The sequence below is a fragment of the Bombina bombina genome, chromosome 4, assembly GCF_027579735.1.
Source record: "Bombina bombina isolate aBomBom1 chromosome 4, aBomBom1.pri, whole genome shotgun sequence".
Taxonomy (NCBI): domain Eukaryota; kingdom Metazoa; phylum Chordata; class Amphibia; order Anura; family Bombinatoridae; genus Bombina; species Bombina bombina.
This window is the reverse complement of record NC_069502.1, coordinates 674707219-674730105: the sequence shown is the minus strand read 5'-3', so window position 1 is coordinate 674730105 and position 22887 is coordinate 674707219. Positions and strand designations below refer to the sequence as shown.

The window sequence follows — 22887 nt, the reverse complement described above, 5'->3', positions numbered from 1 at the left end:
CTATGAGTTGGCATACAGGTTAGGAAGGAGCTGTCTGATGACCGCTGATTCTTAACGATCAGCTACAGACTCGCTCATGCAGCTAGGTAAGCCCTTATTCTGTGTAGTGCTTAATTGCTAATATATTCTGTACATGACTGATGTGCATTCTGCAGTTTCATTCATTGCTGAATGAGGAAGTAGGAGGCTGTTTTCTGTATCCTCTTGTGCAAGTGAAACACACTGAGATATGTGCCAAATGCACATCTCTACTGTACATTATGCTTATCTGTTTAATCAAAACTGCTCGATATTTTGGCCTGGGATTAAAACTTGGCATTTTCTGGTGAATACATTTGATATTTTGTTATTGTTACCAAATGAGAGAGATTGTAATACACCTGTGTAAGCCTTATCATACAAATGAAACATTTTATTACCCTTTGCTGTAGCAGCTTGGACTTCACACAGTAGTAGATAGTGCCATATTCCACATTCAAAGGTGCCTTCCAAATGATATGGAATTTTGAATAATTTCCTCTGACTTCAATTGACGAACTTGGAATGAAATCAGGTACCACATTTGGGATAGATGTAAAATTTACTGTGAATAAAAAAAAATATATAGTTATTCCAAATGCAATGAAACTTACATTGACAAAAATTATATCAGTTTATTTTTTTTATTTGAAAGGACAGTCTACTGTAACATTTTCTACCCTTTAATTTGGTCCTAAGTATCCATTTTATCTGCTGGAGTGTATTAAAATTGTTTCTAAATAGCTCCTTTATGTTTATTTTGATATTTGAAACATCTGTTTTTACATTTGGTATCCCTACCTATACTGAGAAGTATGTAATAAAATGTAAATTTTCAGTGGTTCTCTCCAAGGCCCCAATTATTGAAAATGCCACAAAGTGGCGAGATATTCAAAAGGTATCTGTTGTGATGTTGAGAAAGCCGGCGAAAAATATTCCAAAGAACTGACAGTACTGTTTAAAGACAGCATCACTGAGAGGTGTTTTACAATACATTTCAGTGGATGGTGGTTGCTTTGAATATATCACCGGTATCAGAGCAGCATCGCCACTAACATTAAAGGTGTACTGTAAATGATCCCTTTACACAGTACTGTATGACAATACAATTTACTTGTGTCAACAGAAACTCAACCCCTGTTCTTACAATACAATAGGGAATTAAACCTATCAGTAATACACCTACTGTATAGGAGCAGGGCGATTGAGGGGATGCACATTGTTTAATGTATATATAAAGTATAGTATAATGTTAGAATATGTTTGTAGGCATGTATTTTTACTTATTTTAAGATTGTGCGTTCTCAATATTAATATTTACATTATATTGAGAGAGTGCGCATTCGCTATCGCAATATTCATATTTTACAATGGGGCCCATTTATCATCGGTCTGTCCGACATGATCCGCTCAGCAGATCATGTACGACAGACATCGATGAATGCCAACAGCATACACTGTCGCCATTTATCATTGCACAAGCAGTTTATGCGAACTGCTTGTGCAATGCCGCAGATTCGCGGTCAATCAGCCTGCAGATTCGCGGTCAATCAGCCACTAGCAGGGGGTGTCAATCAACCCGATCGTATAAGACTGCTGCTTCTTATCTCCTGTTTCCTTCTAGCCTTGCGCGGAAACCGGAGCAAGTTGGCCTTATTCGGGGGAAAAATAAATCGGCCCCAATATCTCTATCCATAGATACATATTAATATAGAACACATTTGCTACAGTGGGATATCAATGTTATAAGTAAAACACGATCGTGCAATTGCGATCACAATATGGTGAAATATGAAAATTGCAATCACGAATGCTTGCTCTCAATATGTAAATATGAAAATTGAGAATGCGAAATTGCAATCTTAAAATAAGTAAAAATACATGCCTAAGAACAAAATAGAAGATTAGTACAATCACGCTTACAGTTTATATAAATATTCTAACATTATACAATACAGTGCCCAGTTCATATAGTTTTAATAGGAAGTTGTTTTTTTGTCTTTATTAAAGTGATGGTAAATTTTAGTGTTTTGAAAATGCTAGGATTTACCAGTGCTAAAAATAAAGGGAACTTTCAGTCATGGGGGCCGATTTAACATGCTGCAAATGCAGCAGTTTCCGCACGAGCCGTCAGACTTAAGATCGCTTAAGACCGCTGCTCCATAACTTATCCGCCACCTCTGAGGAGGCGGACAGCAATCATCCCGATCAGATATAATCACATAGACGGTCCACAGCACTTGCAAAATGTATTTCTTACTTTATTGGCATACGGATAAAATCAAAAGTGACATTTCCCCCTTAATCATGCATGTTATGCATACAACTTGTACAAACTTTTAAAGGCATTTTTGGCGCCAACTACTCCCTTACTGGGTTGTACAAGTTGTATGCATAACATGTATGATTAAGGGGGAAACGTCACTTTTGATTTTATCCCTATGCCAATAAAGTAAGAAATACATTTTACAAGTGTTGTGGACCGTCTATGTGATTTGCTGTGTACCTGGGATTTGGCAGGATCCCTTGTCTTCACGTGCACTGTGACACTTACTGACGTATCAACTCTGTGATTACGATCAGATATGATCGGGATGATTGACACCTCTGAATCTGCAGGGGCGGCATTAATAAATCGGCCCCATCAAGTTTACTTCCTGCTAAAAGTTCCTTTATTTCCCTGCAGTTTATGCAGGGCTGAGCAGTTCCGGTCACAAAAGGCAAAACGTTATTTTTTCTATAAGGTGACATTTCCACCTCTTAACGAATATCATGTGCTAGCCTATCGGCATTATGTCGGATGGCTAGCACGCAATTGGCTAAGAGGTGTCATTGAGAAAATAGCACTTTGCAGTGGGCGGCTGGAGGCGCTCAGCTCCGAATAAACTGCAGGAAAATAAAAAGGAACTTTCAGCATGAAGTTTTTTTATACTTCATGACTGAAAGTCCCCTTTATTTTTAGCACTGGCTTTGAAACATTAGGGTTTTCACTTTAAAAAAGTTGATTGCAGACATGATGAATATAGAGGCTTTCAGGGTGAGTTTACTGGGCATTACATGGGAGTAACCTGTATTTTAATGGGGAAACATCACCAAGGGTTTCTAATATTTAAAGCACTGTCCTCCATTTTAGCTATAGCTTTTCAGCCATATCAGTCTTGACTATTTTCCAGTGTGACAAATCTAGTGAGTGTACAGTAAGACTGAATTTACATATACATAACTTGAAGTGTTACTACACAGAAAACTTTTTTTACTTTTGTGAGTGCACAGTCTATTTTTCACGCTTTAAAGACAGCCCCCTTCCCCAGGAGGGGTGAACAATTTTATAGCACACCGTCTCTTTTAAGGGAAAGTAAACTTTATACATTTGAAAAGGCAATGTTTAAACATGGAAATATATTTTTTGCATGATAATAGGTTCAGTTTGAAAGTTGTTTATCTTGATTTTAAATCTAACCGTAAGTGCATGACTGTGTACTCATGATCCTTAAAGGGAGAGGAAACCCCACAATTTTCTTTCATGATTTGGATAAAACATACAATTTTAAACAACTTTTCAGTCAACTTCTATTATCAAATTTGCTTCATTCCCTTGTTATCCTTTGTTGAAGGAACAGCATTGTACTACTGGCAGCTAGATGAACACATCTAGTTAGCCAATCACAAGAGACAAATGTGTGCAGGCACCAATCAGCAGCTAGCTCCCACTAGTGTAGGATATGTGCATATTCTTTTTTAACAAGGGATACTAAGAGAACAAAGCACATTTGAAAGTATAAGTGAATTTAAAGGTGTCTTAAAATGACATGCTCTATCTGAATCATGCAGGTTTAATTTTGACTATTCTATCCTTTTAAGGACTGATTGCTCAGGGGCCAATAATTAGAATTCCCACTGCTTTATTGGTTGACATGCCTCAAATTAAAAAAAAAAGGTTTAACAAAAAACAAACACTAAGGGCCCCATATCACATACAGTTGTATGGGGTTCACAGCTGTGTAGCGCTGTCCCCTGCTCTCACACAACCAATCAGGAGAGGGCAGGGCCTGCCAATCACCCTGAATGAATGACTACTGCTTCTTAACGTATGATAAGCAGGCTTGCAGGAGTGAGTCTGCTCCGCAACAGCGACAAAACAGCTTCTACTCCTGCTTAATAAATTGAGCTCTCAAAATAAATTGTTCTTCATAAATGCTTCTATACATAAATTCCTTAAAAATTACCAATTGAACATAAGAAGATAACATTTTAAATAGTTTGGTCATTTTCAGAGGTTGTTCTAAACTACAATATTTGGAGGTGCAAAAAAAGTTGGACAAAAAGCAAAATATCTATGACAAATCTACTTCCTAACTTTACTTTTATCTGTTTAAATCCCTCTTCTCTGTACTTTACTGCGCTACTGTCAGAGCACCAGACAAGTCAATGGGCACAAGCTTGCAAATCCAGGGCAGCTGGCATATTTGAGGTTTTGGGGTGCAACTGTAATAAATGGGGGAACAGCACCCCACTAGAACTGACACTGATCGTTTTGCAATAATTATTATTTAGAATAATATAGTGGCACTTAGTAACTTAAAAATCAGAGTTCAGGTTAAAGGTATAAACACAGTGCTACCCCCCCCCCTTATTGTACATAGTTAATAAACATAAAGAAATTAAAAAAAAACTAACCAACAACTGAAAGGCTTGTATTGATTTTTCAAATATGAACTGAGCGTGTGCAAATATTTTTAGATGGTTTAGCAACTAAGGAATAGAGATTTTCAAGAGGTTAATTAAAGGGACATTATACACTCATTTTTTCTTTGCATAAATGTTTTGTAGATGATCTATTTATATAGCCCATAGTTTTTTATTAAAATGTATAGTTTTGCTTATTTTTAAATAACATTGCTCTGATTTTCAGACTCCTAACCAAGCCCCAAAGTTTTATAAGAATACCGTCAGATACCTACTCCAGCTTGCTTCTGTTTGTGTAAAGGGTCTTTTCATATGCAAAAGAAGGGGGAGGGTCTTATTTCCCACTTGCAGTGGGCTTTCCAGCTACCTTTTCAACAGAGCTAAACTGAGAGCTTCTAAGTAAGTTTTTAAACAGTTTTATACTGGATTTTTATATCAGTATCTGTGCATCTTATTCTTTATAGTAGTGTCTATTACATGCAGTTATATGAAAATGAGTGTATACTGTCCCTTTAAATATGAGGATTTAAAGGGACAGTTTAGTCAAAATTAAACTTTCATGATTCAGATAGGGCATGCAATTTTAAACAACTTTCCAATTTACTTTTATCATCAAATTGTCTTTGTTCTCTTTTTATTCTTTGTTAAAAGCTAAACCAAGGTAGGCTCATGTGCTAATTATCTATGGCCTTGAAGGCCGCATCTTATCTCAGGGCATTTTGACAGTTTTTCACAGCTAGAGGATGTTAGTTCATGTGTGTCATATAGATAACAACGCATGTGGAGTTACCTAGGAGTCAGCACTGATTGGCTAAAATGCATGTCTGTCAAAAGAACAAAAATAAGGGGGCAGTCTGCAGAGGCATAGATACAAGGTAATTACAGAAGTAAAAAAGTAGATTAATAGAATCGTGTTGGTTATGCAAAATTGGGGAATGGGTAATAAAGGGATTATCTATCTTTTTAAACAATAAAAATTCTGGAGTAGACTGTCTCTTTTAGGTCTCTCATATTCCTTTGCAGATGCTTTTCAGATAGATTGGAATAAGTTTTTATGGCACAATCTAAAGTATGTAACATTTTACACAGTTGTATATCATTCAAAAAGTATAAGCATGGCTCTTAAAAGGATATTCTAGTCTCTTATTTTCTTTGTTTCATCTATTAAAAAGGATATTTTCAGAATCAAAAGATTTTTGTATCTTTTTGAAAAATACCTGAATGAACTCATATTCTCTTGTCTGCAGCCCTCTCCACTTATTTCTAAAATGAATGTTTTTTATGATTTTGTTTTTATTTTATTTGTAGACTCAAAACTATGGATCAAGCAATTCAACGTGCATTTTTATTCTAAGAACAAACATAAGGAAAAAAAATGTGTTTATTGCTCATAAACAACTAAAAAAAAGAGATGCAACTCCTTCCTTGCTGTAATCTTGTAATCTGTTACACATCTGTAATCAGATGAGTAAATAGAGGTGACTATTTTAAACATAAAACTTAATAGGTTTCAGAGTGCTGATGTTAGCTTCTCCCGCACCATATGACATTGATCAGCCAAACACTGAGTGTATGCATAGTAGATGCAACCCTATATTATAGCTGTTATGTCACACTATAAAAGCACTATTAAGATTCTCTTCTTCAGGTTAGGGCGAATTCTTGCATGGTAAGCAGGATATAAACAAATCAAACCGGTTAGCATTCTTCTCTGTCAGTATGAATGTTGTCAATAGGCCTTTAACGCACCTATATTAACAGTGAGAGCCACAAATTAAAGCCAGATCTACATAAATATTGATTTATGATTGCTTTTTGATATACTTAGTGGAAGCTTCCTTGCACAACGACAACTAGTTAACGCTCTCACGTAATCCCATAGCTAATTTAGGATGTGTGATAGTGAAAGGTTTCAGACTATTTTTGGACATATTAGTTATCATTGAAATTCCAAAGGAAGGGACATAAAATAGTCTTCCCTAACTTCAACTTATTGAACGTTGTTGGGTTTTTTTTTGTTGTTGGTTTTTTTTTTGTGTATATTTTGTTTATTGATATTTTTTCGTACCTGGTAGTGGCTTATTGGAACTGACAGCCAAAGTAAAACATGCAAACTCTGCGGGCTGTGAGAAAGGTGTAGAATGGCTTTGGTTAACTTCTTGAACTGTTATATGTTTATTTCCATTGATCCAGTAGAGCCGGTCACTATGAAATATCAGAGCATTCTGGGAAATCTCAGAGGAACTCCAAAAAGGAAATTTTGTGACAATTGTCTCATTAAATCTGTGAAAAATAAAGTTAAAAAAAGACTACAATATGGTTAAATGGCAACAAGCAAACAATTCAATATGCATACAACAATGTTTAATAAATGGGAAATTCCATAATTGTGTAATAGATATTTTATATTTAAGATCTTTCTGCTTTCAAAAAATGTCACATAGATTGATACAGTGGTGTCAGCTGTTACTTTGGCTAATCATTTCCCTAGTTTTTTTCGCTTAAAGTGTTCACCAAACTGCCATTTTTTTCATCCAACCACCTGAAAATAGTATTTAACAATGTGCTAATGTAACCCTTGCTGTTCCTGACCTTTTCTGTTTTGGATATGCAAGGTTGTAGCTTCAGAGTGGGCTTTGCATATGTGCCTAACCTCTTTAGTTGGTATAATTAGAATGGGCACACTCCCTGATGTTACATTGGTAATGTCCATGCCTCAGAGCACTGCTACCTAATACCAAAATAATCCAGAGAGTAAAAATCACAGAATTATTTTATGTTATCTAATTAACAAACACAAATAATAAAGACAAATGGTGCACAATAGCTCAGTGTTTAATTGACCTTAAACTCTAAAAAAAACAGCATGCATATGAAAAAAGCCTTATATAAAAATGAATTTGCATTAAGTTAAAGGGACATAAAACCCAAAATTTTTCATTCATGATTTAGGAAGAGAATGCAGTTTTAAACAACTTTCAAATTTACTTCTAATATATAATTTGCTTCATTCTCTTGATATCCTTTGTTTAAAAGCATATCTAGATAGGCTCAGTAGCTTCTGATTGGTGGCTGAACATAGATGCCTCATGTTGTTGGGTCACTCATGTGCATTGCTATTTCTTCAACAAAAGATATCTAAAGAATGAAGCAAATTAGATAATAGACGGAAATTTGAATAGTATTTAAAATTGTATTCTCTATCTGAATCATGAAAGAAAAATTTTGGGTTTCATGTTCCTTTAAGTTAATTGATTTAAATTAATTTTGAATCTAACAGCAACAACATAACTGAGCACAACCTATTTGGGTATATGTTGCTTATTGTCTGAAAAGGACAAATTCTACAGCTCTATTGAGGACAGAGACACCACACGCATAAAATCATGATTTGTTAGATCAGGAACATGTAAAAAATGTAAATAAGGTTCTTCTTCTCCATTTATTCCAATATATATATTCCTATATAGACAGCCTTTTTCAAGACAATCTATAATAAAAAATATATTTTATGGGTCAAAAAAAATGCATACATTCAATATACAAATATACATTCAATATAAATCAATATACAAATATACATAAATATAAATCCTAAAATAGCTATAATATAATTATAATTTATATTGTAGCTATATTAGGATTTATTTTACAGGTAAGTATTTAGCTTTAAATAGGAATAATTTATTTAATAAGAGTTAATTTATTTCGTTAGATTTAAATTATATTTAACTTAGGGGGGTGTTAGTGTTAGGGTTAGACTTAGCTTTAGGGGTTAATACATTTATTAGAATAGCGGTGAGCTCCGGTTAGCAGATTAGGGGTTAATGTTTGAAGTTAGGTGTCGGCGATGTTAGGGAGGGCAGATTAGGGGTTAATACTATTTATTATAGGGTTAGTGAGGCGGATTAGGGGTTAATAACTTTATTATAATAGCGGTGCGGTCCGCTCTGCAGATTAGGGGTTATTAAGTGTAGGCAGGTGGAGGCGACGTTGTGGGGGGCAGATTAGGGGTTAATAAATATAATATAGGGGTCGGCGGTGTTAGGGACAGCAGATTAGGGGTACATATCGATAATGTAAGTAGCGGCGGTTTACGGAGCGGCAGATTAGGGGTTAATAATAATATGCAGGGGTCAGCGATAGCGGGGGCGGCAGATTAGGGGTTAATAAGTGTAAGGTTAGGAGTGTTTAGACTCGGGGTACATGTTAGAGTGTTAGGTGCAGACGTAGGAAGTGTTTCCCCATAGCAAACAATGGGGCTGCGTTAGGAGCTGAACGCGGCTTTTTTGCAGGTGTTAGTTTTTTTTTCAGCTCAAACAGCCCCATTGTTTCCTATGGGGGAATCGTGCATGAGCACGTTTTTGAGGCTGGCCGCGTCCGTAAGCAACTCTGGTATCGAGAGTTGAAGTTGCGCTAAATATGCTCTACTCTCCTTTTTTGGAGCCTAACGCAGCCATTCTGTGAACTCTCAATACCAGAGTTATTTTAAAGGTGCGGCCAGAAAAAAAGCCAGAAAAAAGCCAGCGTTAGCTACACGGGTCGTTACCGTCAAAACTCTAAATCTAGCCGTCAGTATTTACACTGTTACAGACTAATGTTTACATTTTAATTGTCAATGTAAGTGAAGCACTCAAAATACAACAGTGTATTTATATATATATATATATATATATATATATATATATATATGCCTGTTTAAATTGGTATACAGGGGTAATAATGCTGAACTGGGGCGCGATCCGTCATACCGCGTAGTTTTCGGCACAAGCGAGGGAACCCGCGCCGCCCGTAATTTCACCTCGCACATCGGGGTATTACATATACCCCGCCGGCAGTTCCTAAAGTGCCGTAAGTCGGATAAACTAGCGATGTCCAGAAATGAGCATAACTACAAATTTCTGGAGTCGCCAGTGACTTACGGCACTTTAGAAACTGCTGGCGCCTAAGAAAAGTAAAGGAAATATCAAATTTCCCGTAAAAGTCTAACCTGCCTCCCAAAAATAAGCCCGACACGTATACCCCTATATCCGCAATCCCCCCTCTCACTCCTAATAATAAATGTATTAACCCCTAGACTGACAACACCACAACGCAATAAGCCTAATTATTAACCCCTAAACCGTCATAGCCCACACCTCAATAAACCTATCCTAGTATTAACCCCTAAACCGCCATAGCCCACACCACAATAAACCTATCCTAGTATTAACCCCTAAACCACCATAGCCCACACCGCAATAAACCTATTCTAGTATGAACCCCTAAACCACCATAGCCCACACCGCAATAAACCTATCCTAGTATTAAACCCTAAACTGCCATAGCCCACACCGCAATAAACCTATCCTAGTATTAACCCCTAAACCGCCGTAGCCCACATAGCCTATTAAATCTATTAACCCCTAATCTGCCGCCGCCAACGTCGCCGCCACTATAATAAAGTTATTAACCCCTAAACCTAAGTTTAACCCTAACCCTAACACCCACCTAACTTAATTATTATTTAAATGAATCTAAATAATATTACTATTATTAGCTAAATTATTCCTATTTAAAACTAAATACTTACCTATAAAATAAACCCTAAGATAGCTACAATATAATTAATAATTACATTGTAGCTATTTTAGGATTTATTTTTATTTTACAGGCAACTTTGTATTTATTTTAACTAGGTACAATAGCTATTAAATAGTTAATAACTATTTAATAGCTACCTAGTTAAAATAATTACAAAATTACCTGTAAAATAAATCCTAACCTAAGTTACAAATACACCTAACACGACACTATCATTAAATAAATTAAATTAACTACAATTAGCTAAAATTAAATACAATTAAATTAAATAAACTATAGTACAAAAAAAACACTGAATTACAGAAAATAAAAAAAATTTACAAGAAGTTTAAACTAATTACACCTAATCTAAGCCCCCTAATAAAATAAAAAATCCCCCCAAAATAATAAAATGCCCTACCCTATACTAAATTACAAATAGCCCTTAAAAGGGCCTTTTGCGGGGCATTGCCCCAAAGTAATCAGCTCTTTTACCTGTGAAAAAAAAAGACAATACCCCCCCAACATTACAACCCACCACCCACACACCCCTACTTTAAAACCCAACCAATCCCCCCTTAATAAAACCTAACACTACCCCATTGAAGATCACCCTACCTTGAGCCGTCTTCACCCAGCCGGGCAACAGTGGTCATCTGATCCGGGCAGAAGTCTTCATCCAATGGGGCAGAAGAGGACATCCAGACCGGCAGAAGTCTTCATCCTATCCGGGCAGAAGAGGACATCCGGACCGGCAGAAGGCTTCATTCAAGCTGCATCTTCTATCTTCTTCCATTCGACGAGGAGCGACTCCATCTTGAAGACATCCGACACAGAGCATCCTTCCAGCACGACGGACTAACGACGAATGACGGTTCCTTTAAATGACGTCATCCAAGATGGCGTCCCTCGAATTCCGATTGACTGATAGGATTCTATAAGCCAATCGGAATAAAGGTAGGAAAAATCCGATTGGTTGATTTAATCAGCCAATTGGATTAAAGTTCAATCCGACTGGCTGATTGGATCAGCCAATAGAATTGACCTTGCATTCTATTGGCTGATCCAATCAGCCAATCGGATTGAACTTCAATCCGATTGGTTGATTAAATCAACCAATCAGATTTTTCCTACCTTAATTATATTAAGTATTTCGTTTTAAATAGTAATACTTTAGTTAATAATAGTAATATTATTTAGATTTATTTAAATAATAATTAAGTTAGGGGGTGTTAGGGTTAGACTTAGGTTTAGGGGGTAATAACTTTATTATAGTGGTGGCGACGTTGGCGGCGGCAGATTAGGGGTTAATAGATTTAATAGGCTATGTGGGCTACGGCGGTTTAGGGGTTAATACTACTAGGATAGGTTTATTGCGGTGTGGGCTATGGCGGTTTAGGGGTTAATACACTTTATTAGTTATTGCGGTGGATGATTGTGGTTGACAGGTAGATAGACATTACACATGCGTTAGGTGTTAGGTTTTTTTTTTGCATGCATTTTAGGGAGTTACGGTGCTCCCATAGTCAGCACAAGGCCTGCTATGGCTACATTTTATGGCGAGGTGAAAATAGAGTAAGATTTCACCATTTTCGCGACATAAGGCCTTGCGCTGGATATTGGATACCGACTTACGACGCGGTCCCATGTTAGCTTATAGGAGTAAAAATTGCGAGCGATGGGTGAAATATATACGTGCCGCATTTAGATGCGGCGCTGTATATAGGATACCAAAAACGTGCAAAAACCGGCGTCGCCGGCTTTTGCGGGCGACGCTGCATATCGGATCGGGCCCCTGATCGGGAATAATATGTAATTTAAAGATGCAACAGTGTTGTATTTTGAGCGCTTCACTTACATTGACATTTAAAATGTAAACATTAGTCTGTAACAGTGTATATACTGAGTGAGCTTTCACTTTCTTCTCATAAATAATATAAACAGCTTTTTTGCTAGTTTTTAGATTGATGCATGCACATTTTTCGGTGCATTTATTCATGATATTTTTATTGTTAGCATAAAATTAACACACTAATAGGGGTGGTTACTTATAAGAGGAGATAACAGAGGTGTTTTCTTATGTATTTATTAGATGCATGTTTTTGCACACTGTGAAATGTATATGTAGTATGTATATTGACTGTATGCATTTTTTAACCTATAATATATGTTTGATTATAGATTGTCTTGAAAAATATATACATACACACACACAGATACATGTATATATATATATATATATATATATACTGTATATATATATACACACACAAACATACACCTAGAGTTAGAGTTTTGCGTTAGAAGGGGTGCGTTAGCTACGCGTGCTTTTTTCCCCCGCACCTTTTAAACAACGCTGGTATTTAGAGTTCTCTGAAGGGCTGCGTTAGGCTCCAAAAAGGGAGCGTACAGGCATATTTACCGCCACTACAACTCTAAATACCAGCGTTGCTTACGGACGCGACCAGCTTCAAAAACGTGCTCGTGCACGATATCCCCATAGGAAACAATGAGGCAGTTTGAGCTGAAAAAAAAACTAACACCTGCAAAAAAGCAGCGTTCAGCTCCTAACGCAGCCCCATTGTTTCCTATGGGGAAACACTTCCTAAGTCTGCACCTAACACCCTAACATGAACCCCGAGTCTAAACACCCCTAATCTTACACTTATTAACCTCTAATCTGCCGCCCCCGCTATCGCTGACCCCTGCATTACACTTTTAACCCTTAATCTGCCGCTCCGGACACCGCCGCAACCTACGTTATCCCTATGTACCCCTAATCTGCTGCCCCTAACATCGCCGACCCCTATATTATATTTATTAACCCCTAATCTGCCCCCCCCAACGTCGCCGCTACCTTACCAACACTTATTAACCCCTAATCTGCCGACCGGACCTCACCGCTACTATAATAAATGTATTAACCCCTAAAGCTAAGTCTAACCCTAACCCTAACACCCCCCTAAGTTAAATATAATTTTAATGTAACAAAATAAAATAAATCTTATTAAATAAATTATTCCTATTTAAAGCTAAATATTACCTGTAAAATAAACCCTAATATAGCTACAATATAAATAATAATTACATTGTAGCTATTTTAGGATTTATATTTATTTTACAGGCAACTTTGTATTTATTTTAACTAGGTACAATAGCTATTAAATAGTTAATAACTATTTAATAGCTACCTAGTTAAAATAATTACAAAATTACCTGTAAAATAAATCCTAACCTAAGTTACAATTAAACCTAACACTACACTATCAATAAATTAATTAAATAAACTACCAACAAATACCTACAATTATCTACAATTAAATCAACTAAACTAAATGACAAAAAAAAACACTAAATGACAAAAAAAAAACACTAAATTACAAAAAATAAAAAAAGATTACAAGAATTTTAAACTAATTACACCTACTCTAAGCCCCCTAAAAAAATAATAAAGCCCCTCAAAATAAAAAAATGCCCTACCCTTTTCTAAAATAAAAAGTTTACAGCTCTTTTACCTTACCAGCCCTTAAAAGGGCCTTTTGCGGGGCATGCCCCAAAGAATTCTGCACTTTTGCCTGTAAAAAAAACATACAATACCCCCCCACACATTACAACCCAACACCCATATACCCCTAATCTAACCCAAACCCCCCTTAAAAAACCTAACACTAAGCCCCTGAAGATCTCCCTACCTTATCTTCACCATGCCGGGTATCATCGATCAGTCCAGAAGAGGCTCCGAAGTCTTCATCCTATCCGGCAAGAAGAGGTCCAGAAGAGGCTCCGAAGTCTTCATCCTATCCGCAAAGAAGAGGACATCCGGACCGGCAAACATCTTCATCCAAGCGGCATCTTCTATCTTCATCCATCCGACGAGGAGGGGCTCCATCTTCAAGACCTCCGGCACGGAACATCCTCTTCTCCCGACGACTAGACGATGAATGAAGGTTCCTTTAAGGGACGTCATCCAAGATGGCGTCCCTCGAATTCCGATTGGCTGATAGGATTCTATCAGCCAATCGGAATTAAGGTAGGAAAATTCTGATTGGTTGATTGAATCAGCCAATCAGATTCAAGTTCAATCGGATTGGCTGATCCGATCAGCCAATCAGATTGAACTTGCATTCTATTGGCTGATCGGAACAGCCAATAGAATGCGAGCTCAATCTGAGAAGAGGATGTTCCGCGCCGGAGGTCTTGAAGATGGAGCAGCTCCTCGTCGGATGGATGAAGATAGAAGATGCCGCTTGGATGAAGATGTTTGCCGGTCCGGATGTCCTCTTCTTGGCGGATAGGATGAAGACTTCGGAGCCTCTTCTGGACCTCTTCTTGGCAGATAGGATGAAGACTTCGGAGCCTCTTCTGGACGGATCGGTGATACCCGGCGTGGTGAAGATAAGGTAGGGAGATCTTCAGGGGTTAGTGTTAGGTTTTTTAAGGGGGGTTTGGGTTTGATTAGGGGTATGTGGGGGGTGGGTTGTAATGTTGGGGGGGTATTGTATGTTTTTTTTTAAAGGCAAAAGAGCAGAATTCTTTGGGGCATGCCCCGCAAAAGGCCCTTTTAAGGGCTGGTAAGGTAAAAGAGCTGTAAACTTTTTATTTAGAATAGGGTAGGGCATTTTTTTATTTTGGGGGGCTTTGTTATTTTTTTAGGGGGCTTAGAGTAGGTGTAATTAGTTTAAAATTCTTGTAATCTTTTTTATTTTTTGTAATTTAGTGTTGTTGTTTTTTTGTAATTTAGTGTTTTGTTTTTTTTGTAATTTAGTTTAGTTGATTTAATTTTAGATAATTGTAGGTAGTTTATTTAATTAATTTATTGATAGTGTAGTGTTAGCTTTAATTGTAACTTAGGTTAGGATTTATTTTACAGGTAATTTTGTAATTATTTTAACTAGGTAGCTATTAAATAGTTATTAACTATTTAATAGCTATTGTACCTAGTTAAAATAAATACAAAGTTGCCTGTAAAATAAATATAAATACTAAAATAGCTACAATATAATTATTAGTTATATTGTAGCTATTTTAGGGTTTATTTTACAGGTAAGTATTTTGATTTAAATAGGATTAATTTATTTAATAAGAGTTCATTTATTTTGTTAGATAAAAATTATATTTAACTTAGGGGGGTGTTAGGGTTAGGGTTAGACTTAGCTTTAGGGGTTAATACATTTATTATAGTAGCGGCGAGGTCCAGTCGGCAGATTAGGGGTTAATACTTGAAGTTAGGTATCGGCGATGTTAGGGAGGGCAGATTAGGGGTTAATACTATTTATTATAGGGTTTTTGAGGCGGGAGTGCGGCGGTTTAGGGGTTAATACATTTATTATAGTGGCGGCGAGGTCCGGTCGGCAGATTAGGGGTTAATAAGTGTAGGTAGATAGCGGCGACGTTGGGGGTGGCAGATTAGTGGTTAATAAATATAATATAGAGGTCGGGGATGTTAGGGGCAGCAGATTAGGGGTACATAGGGATAATGTAGGTTGCGGCAGTGTGCGGTCGGCAGATTATGGGTTAAAAAATGTTATTAGAGTGGCGGCGATGTGGGGGGACCTCGGTTTAGGGGTACATAGGTAGTTTATGGGTGTTAGTGTACTTTAGAGCACAGTAGTTAAGAGCTTTATGAACCGGCGTTAGCCCAGAAAGCTCTTAACTCCTGGCTTTTTCTGCGGCTGGAGTCTTGTCGGCAGAGTTCTAACGCTCACTTCAGCCAAGACTCTAAATACCAGCGTTAGAAAGATCCCATGGAAAAGATAGGATAGCCAATTGACGTAAGGGGATCTGCGGTATGGAAAAGTTGCGGCTGGAAAGTGAACGTTAGACCCTTTCCTGACTGACTCTAAATACCAGCTGGCGGCCAAAACCAGAGTTAGGACCCCCTAACGCTGGTTTGGACGGCTAACGTAGAACTCTAAATCTAGGCGATAATGTTTTAATCAAACAGGTGACGTTTTGGGGTCAATCGCCCCTTCCTCAGGGCTTTATATATGTATATGATTTCTGAGCACAGGGAAATCCCACCAGTCATGAACAAAATTATAATTTCTACACATTTCATAAAAAGCCAATCAGAACTTGTTACAGGAGAAACATCTTGTTATTGTGTTAGCAAATCTCAGTCTCTTATCTAATCATTTCTGCTGAGACAAATTTAGGCAGATATGTGGTAGGGTAAGGCTTGTGAATCCTGCCATGTGCACTTCAAATTCTCAAATTTAGATATCTCTTATTTTCAAAGATAAATTAATGGAAAGGGCAGCAAAATAAATACTGAAAGCACACTGCATTACAGTTACAATTTTAAAGTCTTTAATGAGTCATTAAACACTTTGGGATTGTAATATTAAATGTTTAATCATTGTGTTGTAAAAAAAAACCTGCAATATACTTTAATTATTTATTATGTCCTCTTCATCTGTAATTTAACTCTAAAAACTGCAGCCTTTCCACTGAGTTTCTTTAAAGTAATAGGCCCTGTCATGATGTAATTAACATAGTAACATAGTAACATAGTAGATAAGGTTGAAAAAAGACTGAAGTCCATCGAGTTCAACCTATACAAATCTAAAATACTTACAAAAAGCTCCAGTTAAGCTTAAATAACCCCATTAAAATGTGACCCATTTAATACTAGCAATCATATCCATGAATTTTGTTTATATACAGAAATTTATCCAGACTATTTTTAAATGTATCTATGGTATTGGCATTCACTACCTCCTTTGGTAATGAGTTCCACAATTTTATTGCTCTTACAGTGAAAAAACGTTTCCGTTGCAGGAGATTAAATCTCCTTTCCTCCAACCTTAAATTATGACCTCTTGTCAGAACCAATTTTCTTGGAATAAAAAGAGCTTCTGCCATCTCTGTATATGGGCCTTGAATATATTTATATTATTAGCCTTTGAAGCCGCTGCCCTGCATTGTGCACTCATCTTTAGCTTGTTATCTATTACTACTCCCAAATCCCTTTCCTCCTGTGTTTGGCTAAGTCTTGTCCCATTTAAAAAATACATACCTGCTTATTTTTACTTCCAAAATGTAGAACCTTACATTTTTCCGTATTAAATCTCATTTTCCATTCACTTGCCCATATTTCTAATTTTAGCAAATCCCTTTGCAAAGAGAGTTCATCCTGCTCTGACCTAATGACCTTACTTAACTTAGTATCATCTGCAAAAATAGAGATGTCGCTATTTAATCCTTGCTCCAAGTCATTTATAAAAATATTAAAAAGAACAGGGCCCAGTACTGATCCCTGGGGGACGCCACTGATTACCTTTGTCCAATCTGAGTATGATCCATTTACTGCTACTCGTTTTTCATTTTCAATTTTGGCTAATTTGATTGCTTTTTTGCATGCTTTGTTACAATCCTTATAAATATTGTATGTTGAGTCTGTACTATTTTCTTTTAATAATTTAAATGCCCTACGTTTTTTCCTAATTTCTTTTAACACATTTAACACACAATTATACTAGATTTCTGATTTTCTGTTCATCTAATCTCATATCCTATGCTAAAACCAGTTAATAACAGTTATAAATCAGCAGTTCCTTTAACATTGCAACATTAAACACCACGATTGTTTGCACATTTTAGTGACTCATATCTGTACGGTTACCCATTACTTTATAGAAAATAAAACGTTACACTTATTACTTATAAACAGCTAATATAATTTTTGAAATTTGCATATCATATACAAGACAATCTTTGTTTTGAATAGATCATTTTATCTTCAATTCATTAAGGGTTAGCTTACAAGTGGAGCGCTCCCACAAAGTAAAAACTTTGCACTCTCACTAAACTTGACGCACACAAAAATCTAGAATTCAGATAATCGCCCCATAGACTTCAATAGAGCTACAAATTTAAAAAAAACTAACACCTATACTCACCCGCTAACCTCCATCGCAATAAACCTCCTACTCTATGAACCCCTAAACTGCCACAACCCCATAAAAAACTGCTACACTACTTAACCCCTTAACCGCAACAACCCCATTACAATTAATAACTTATTCTATTAACCCCTAAACCACCACAACCCCATTGTAATTAACCCCTAGACAGTCACAACCCCATCGCAATTAACCCATACTATATTAATATATAATAGTGTAGGGGTTAATTGCGATGGGGGTTTTGGTGGCTTAGGGGTTAATAGTGTAGGGGGTTAATTGTGATTGGGGTTGTGGTGGTTTAGGTGTTAAATAGTGTAGGTCGGAAAACACTTTATTTTCATATTTTTTGTTGTGTTTAGTGCAACATGTTTAAGCCCAAACCCTTAAAGTTGAGTTAAAAGTTTGAGCGTAAAATGCAATTGCGTTAGAACAATTGCATTTACTTTCAACTTTTAATATGAGCGTAAGTTAGCGCAATCGCAATATTGCTACTCCTCCATTTGTAATCTAGGCCTAAGTGTTTAATGTCTATAAAAGTATCTTGTTTGGAAAGTAAGAAGCTTAGATACCAGTCTGTCAGGGTGTGGATCAGCAACTGGCTTGCTAGTAAGAAATAAGAAATGGTATCTGAAAGAGGCATCCATGCCAATAAGCATTTTGAAAATCTTCCAAACGTTTTCAGGTCCTATTAAAGGGACATCTAACTCAAAACTGAATTCCCCATAAATAAAGGATTTAATGAAAATGAAACAATGCACTATATATTATAAAATGCCTTGCTTTTGCTATAAAAAGTTTGTTTGTCACATGCCCCATAAAGAGAATGGATCTCAGATTCTGTATTTAGGTATGCTGAAAGTCGTCTGATCCGGCTTCACATATATGACTAAGGGCCTAGTAGTGGTCTGAAACCTTGTACTTTTTTTGACCCCATGTAAGAAAATAAAGGTCTGTTTTACAAACTTGGAGGCTGGAATGTACGATTTGATGTTCCAGCGTCACATACTACAGAGTGATGTCTTAGAGCAGATCACAAACCAATTTACAGTTAGACCTAATTTAGGTCCCTATTTATAATAAATTGCATATTTGTTCTTGTATGGTAGCTACTTATATGCCTTTTACATATTTGTTTTTTTGTTTTTTTGTTGATTGAATTGTATTACAATTGTAATACAAACAGGCACTTTTAACAGACAGCTCAAAACCCATAAAAAGCTCTTACGTCATTAGTGTTATGTGCCTGATAAAACATCCCTATTGTTTAGATGAGAAGTGCGTTATAAAAGTTTTATTTATAAATATTCACCTTTTCTAAAGTGGCTGTAGATTATTACAGTGGTGTGACTCACCACTCAAACATTCCCTCTTGTCTTTGGTGTATCACACATACAAGGACGATTCTTCATCACAAGGATCAGGTAGCTGGATGCTGAGAATACCAGCCTGCCTGCATAGCACAATTTAAGTGCAGCTCCAACTACAGAACCTATTTATTTCAAGCAAAGTGTATTGATGGTTTATGCTAAGTAGCACCCCGTCTTTGTGTTTGCTTTGTAATGTTATTACCTCGGTTACAATCTAAAAAACAATTACCACTCTAGAGAAAACATGGATATTAAGTTCTTTTCACTTATAAAACAATAGCTTTAAATGCCTTTGCATCCTTACCCATCTTTGCGGAAAACAGCATTGTACATATTAATGTTTAGCCCATCCTTCACTAGCCAATAGAGAAGTCCATATCTGATGTCCACTGTCAGGGCAACTACCTGGTATTAAAAACATCATTAGAACAAACCAGCCCAGTGTGCATTTTCCAATATCATAATAATGATACAAACCATCACTGCTATATTCCTTACTACTTCATTTGCAAATGTATGATATTGATAATACGATGTCTAAAAATATCATTTAAAGCTTTCGTCTCATTGGTCATGAAGAACTGTATTAAAGGGACATTACAACTCTGAGTACAACTACAGTACATAGTTACTACTCACCATGCTTGTGTTTTTACTCCTGTACCTGCAGCTTTCTATAAAGCCATTCTCTTATTTTAACCCTTCACAGAAGACAGTTGGTAATGCTCTGCATCTTTATTCTGGACACCACCATCTTGGTAAACACATATTGTTGCAAACTGTGACAGAAGCAGTTGCTCTTTCACAGATCAGTGACATTGCTGGCTTGTTGACATCTGTACCTTGCACTTGGGATTAAATTGCTCAATCAAAAGCAGAAGAAAGACATTTTGTATTTAAAATAGTTAGAGAAGAAATACAAAAAGTAATAAAAAAAATATAGGGAAATGCAGCCATTTTAAAAATGTAGAGCTTCCACTCTGTATGCTAAACTGAACATGATACAGAAGACAACAATATCACTGATCTGTGAATCTGCACTGCATCTGTCACATGGTACAAGAATACATAAATTCCAATATGGCTGCAACCAGTATGAAGATACAGAACTTCACTAACCAGCACTTTGTGAAGGGTTAAAATAAGAGAACGAATTTAAAGAAATCTGCAGACACAGGAGGAAAAACAATAGCTTGGTGGGAAGTAGCCATACTACTTTAGTTGTGCCCAACAGCTTAATGTCCCTTTAAGTTAAACAGATTAGTTTTAATTAACCAAATATACCTCATAATTATGTGTCAAGCAAATACATTAAGAAGCAAAATTCACGAAGGACCTAAAGCCATATATATGTCCCTAGTAAGATCTTTAAGAATCTATGGCCTAGATTTAGAGTTCGGCGGTAGCCGTCAAAACCAGCGTTAGAGGCTCCTAACGCGGGTTTTTTACGCACTCCGGTATTTAGAGTTTATTTACCGCGACTCAAAATACACCTAACGCTCAACTTTCTACCGCCACCTCAGACCCAGTAGTAAACATATACCGCACAAAAAAACATCCACGAATCACAAAACAAATATTACACAAAGTACACTTACACTCATACAAACACAACACTATCTTTATTTTTCGGAATTTTTATTTTTTCTTTAAAATACAAAGGATTAAAGTTGCGAGATCTCGGGTGTTTGAAAAAAATCCACACAAATCCATTTTCCCATTGACTTACATGGACATACGGGAAAAGACCCTCATATACCTACATCTAACGAATAACATTATCACAAACATACACTCATCGATGCATACAAACAATATACACCACATTACATACACAAAATATTTATTTATTACAAAAAGAACACGATTTAGTTACTTTTTCACACAAGCTCATGACGTCACTCACTTTACGAGGAAAACCAGTCTTAGAAAAAAAAATATAGAAATCTTTGGAGCCTCCATTGACTTCTATTGGGAAGACGTGCTCGTGCACGCGAAACCCTCATTTCCCTAACGCACGCAAATAGCGTAGACGGAAAAACTCCAAATACCAGCGCTAGAAAATACATGCTTTTATGCGTTAGACCCAGCTAGGATAAATAGATCAAGAAATGACTATTTCCCTATGGTGGATTTATGTTTTTTAATATTAAATATTCACCACACCATAAATATTTTTAACACTTTTAGATTACATCAACTACAAATCCCCATCACTAGTAACACATTATTATTTCAATAAAATTACATTTACAATTAAAATAAAATTCAATACACATTTCTGGATTCACAAACACTACACAATGGGAAACATCTCTCATTTACCTTTATTATTGCATTTCTGTTATTCAACTCATATGCTTGCAGCAACTGCATATCTACATAGGCTTAACACATGATCACTCATGGATGCACATACATTACTTTTAACATTCACTCATACATGTGCATTCAAATGATGGGGGAAAAACACATTACATTCTCTCGAGGAATCACAAAACACAACATATGGATTTTACTGTACTTTTAACATCATGATTCCATCACCAGAAACCATTAGGAATTACCTACAACAAGAACATCATTACACCAGATTACAGATGTCACTTTATGGGAAGGAACAACAATGCCAGACCGCTATATAGAAGTCAGCATATGTGGGACACAATCACAATATATACGTACATGTACATAACACGCATCACCCATCACGCAACCACAAAGCACACATTTAGATTTTATTCAGCACACAATAACAATGTAGCACAATACAACAACACAATGAGGATTTCACAACTACATAGGCAGGTTAATAATATCATGACGTCATTACAAGATTCAACCATACACATCACAGATTCACCACTGTACCGCCCCTTTAGGAACTTTAACACTCAATACTACAATACAACATATACGTAAAACACACTTTTGAACAGCATTATTATGGAGATTTCAATGGGACAATTCAGAAATATTGTCAGATCGCACATCAATTATATATATAATACTACAGATGGCAGCCGGAAGTTATTCAGTATTCGTGCAATTTTTATGGGACGCATACAATATCGTCAGATCGAAAATCACTTATATATATAATACTACAGATGACAGACGGGAAGTTCGGAATTATTATTGCGATTTTAAAGGGACGCGTACAATATTCACATCTCGGCAATCACTTATATATACAATACTACAGATGACAGCCGGAAGTTATTCAGTATTAGTGCCATTTGAAAGGGACGCGTACAATATTCACATCTCGGCAATCACTTATATATACAATACTACAGATGACAGCCGGAAGTTATTCAGTATTAGTGCGATTTGAAAGGGACGCG

At 36.4% G+C, this 22887-nt stretch overlaps 1 protein-coding gene across 1 annotated transcript in view; it reads right to left on the bottom strand.

Moving 5' to 3' along the window:
* Window positions 1–22887, bottom strand: part of ROS1 (ROS proto-oncogene 1, receptor tyrosine kinase) — a 474496-nt gene that overhangs the window by 299475 nt on the left and 152134 nt on the right. Inside the window, exons 16-18 of the mRNA XM_053712162.1 lie at window positions 19845–19945; window positions 6773–6987; window positions 420–583 (exon numbers count right to left, since the gene is read on the bottom strand). Coding sequence (XP_053568137.1) covers window positions 420–583; window positions 6773–6987; window positions 19845–19945 — 480 coding nt within the window. The remainder of the gene's footprint in view (window positions 1–419; window positions 584–6772; window positions 6988–19844; window positions 19946–22887) is intronic.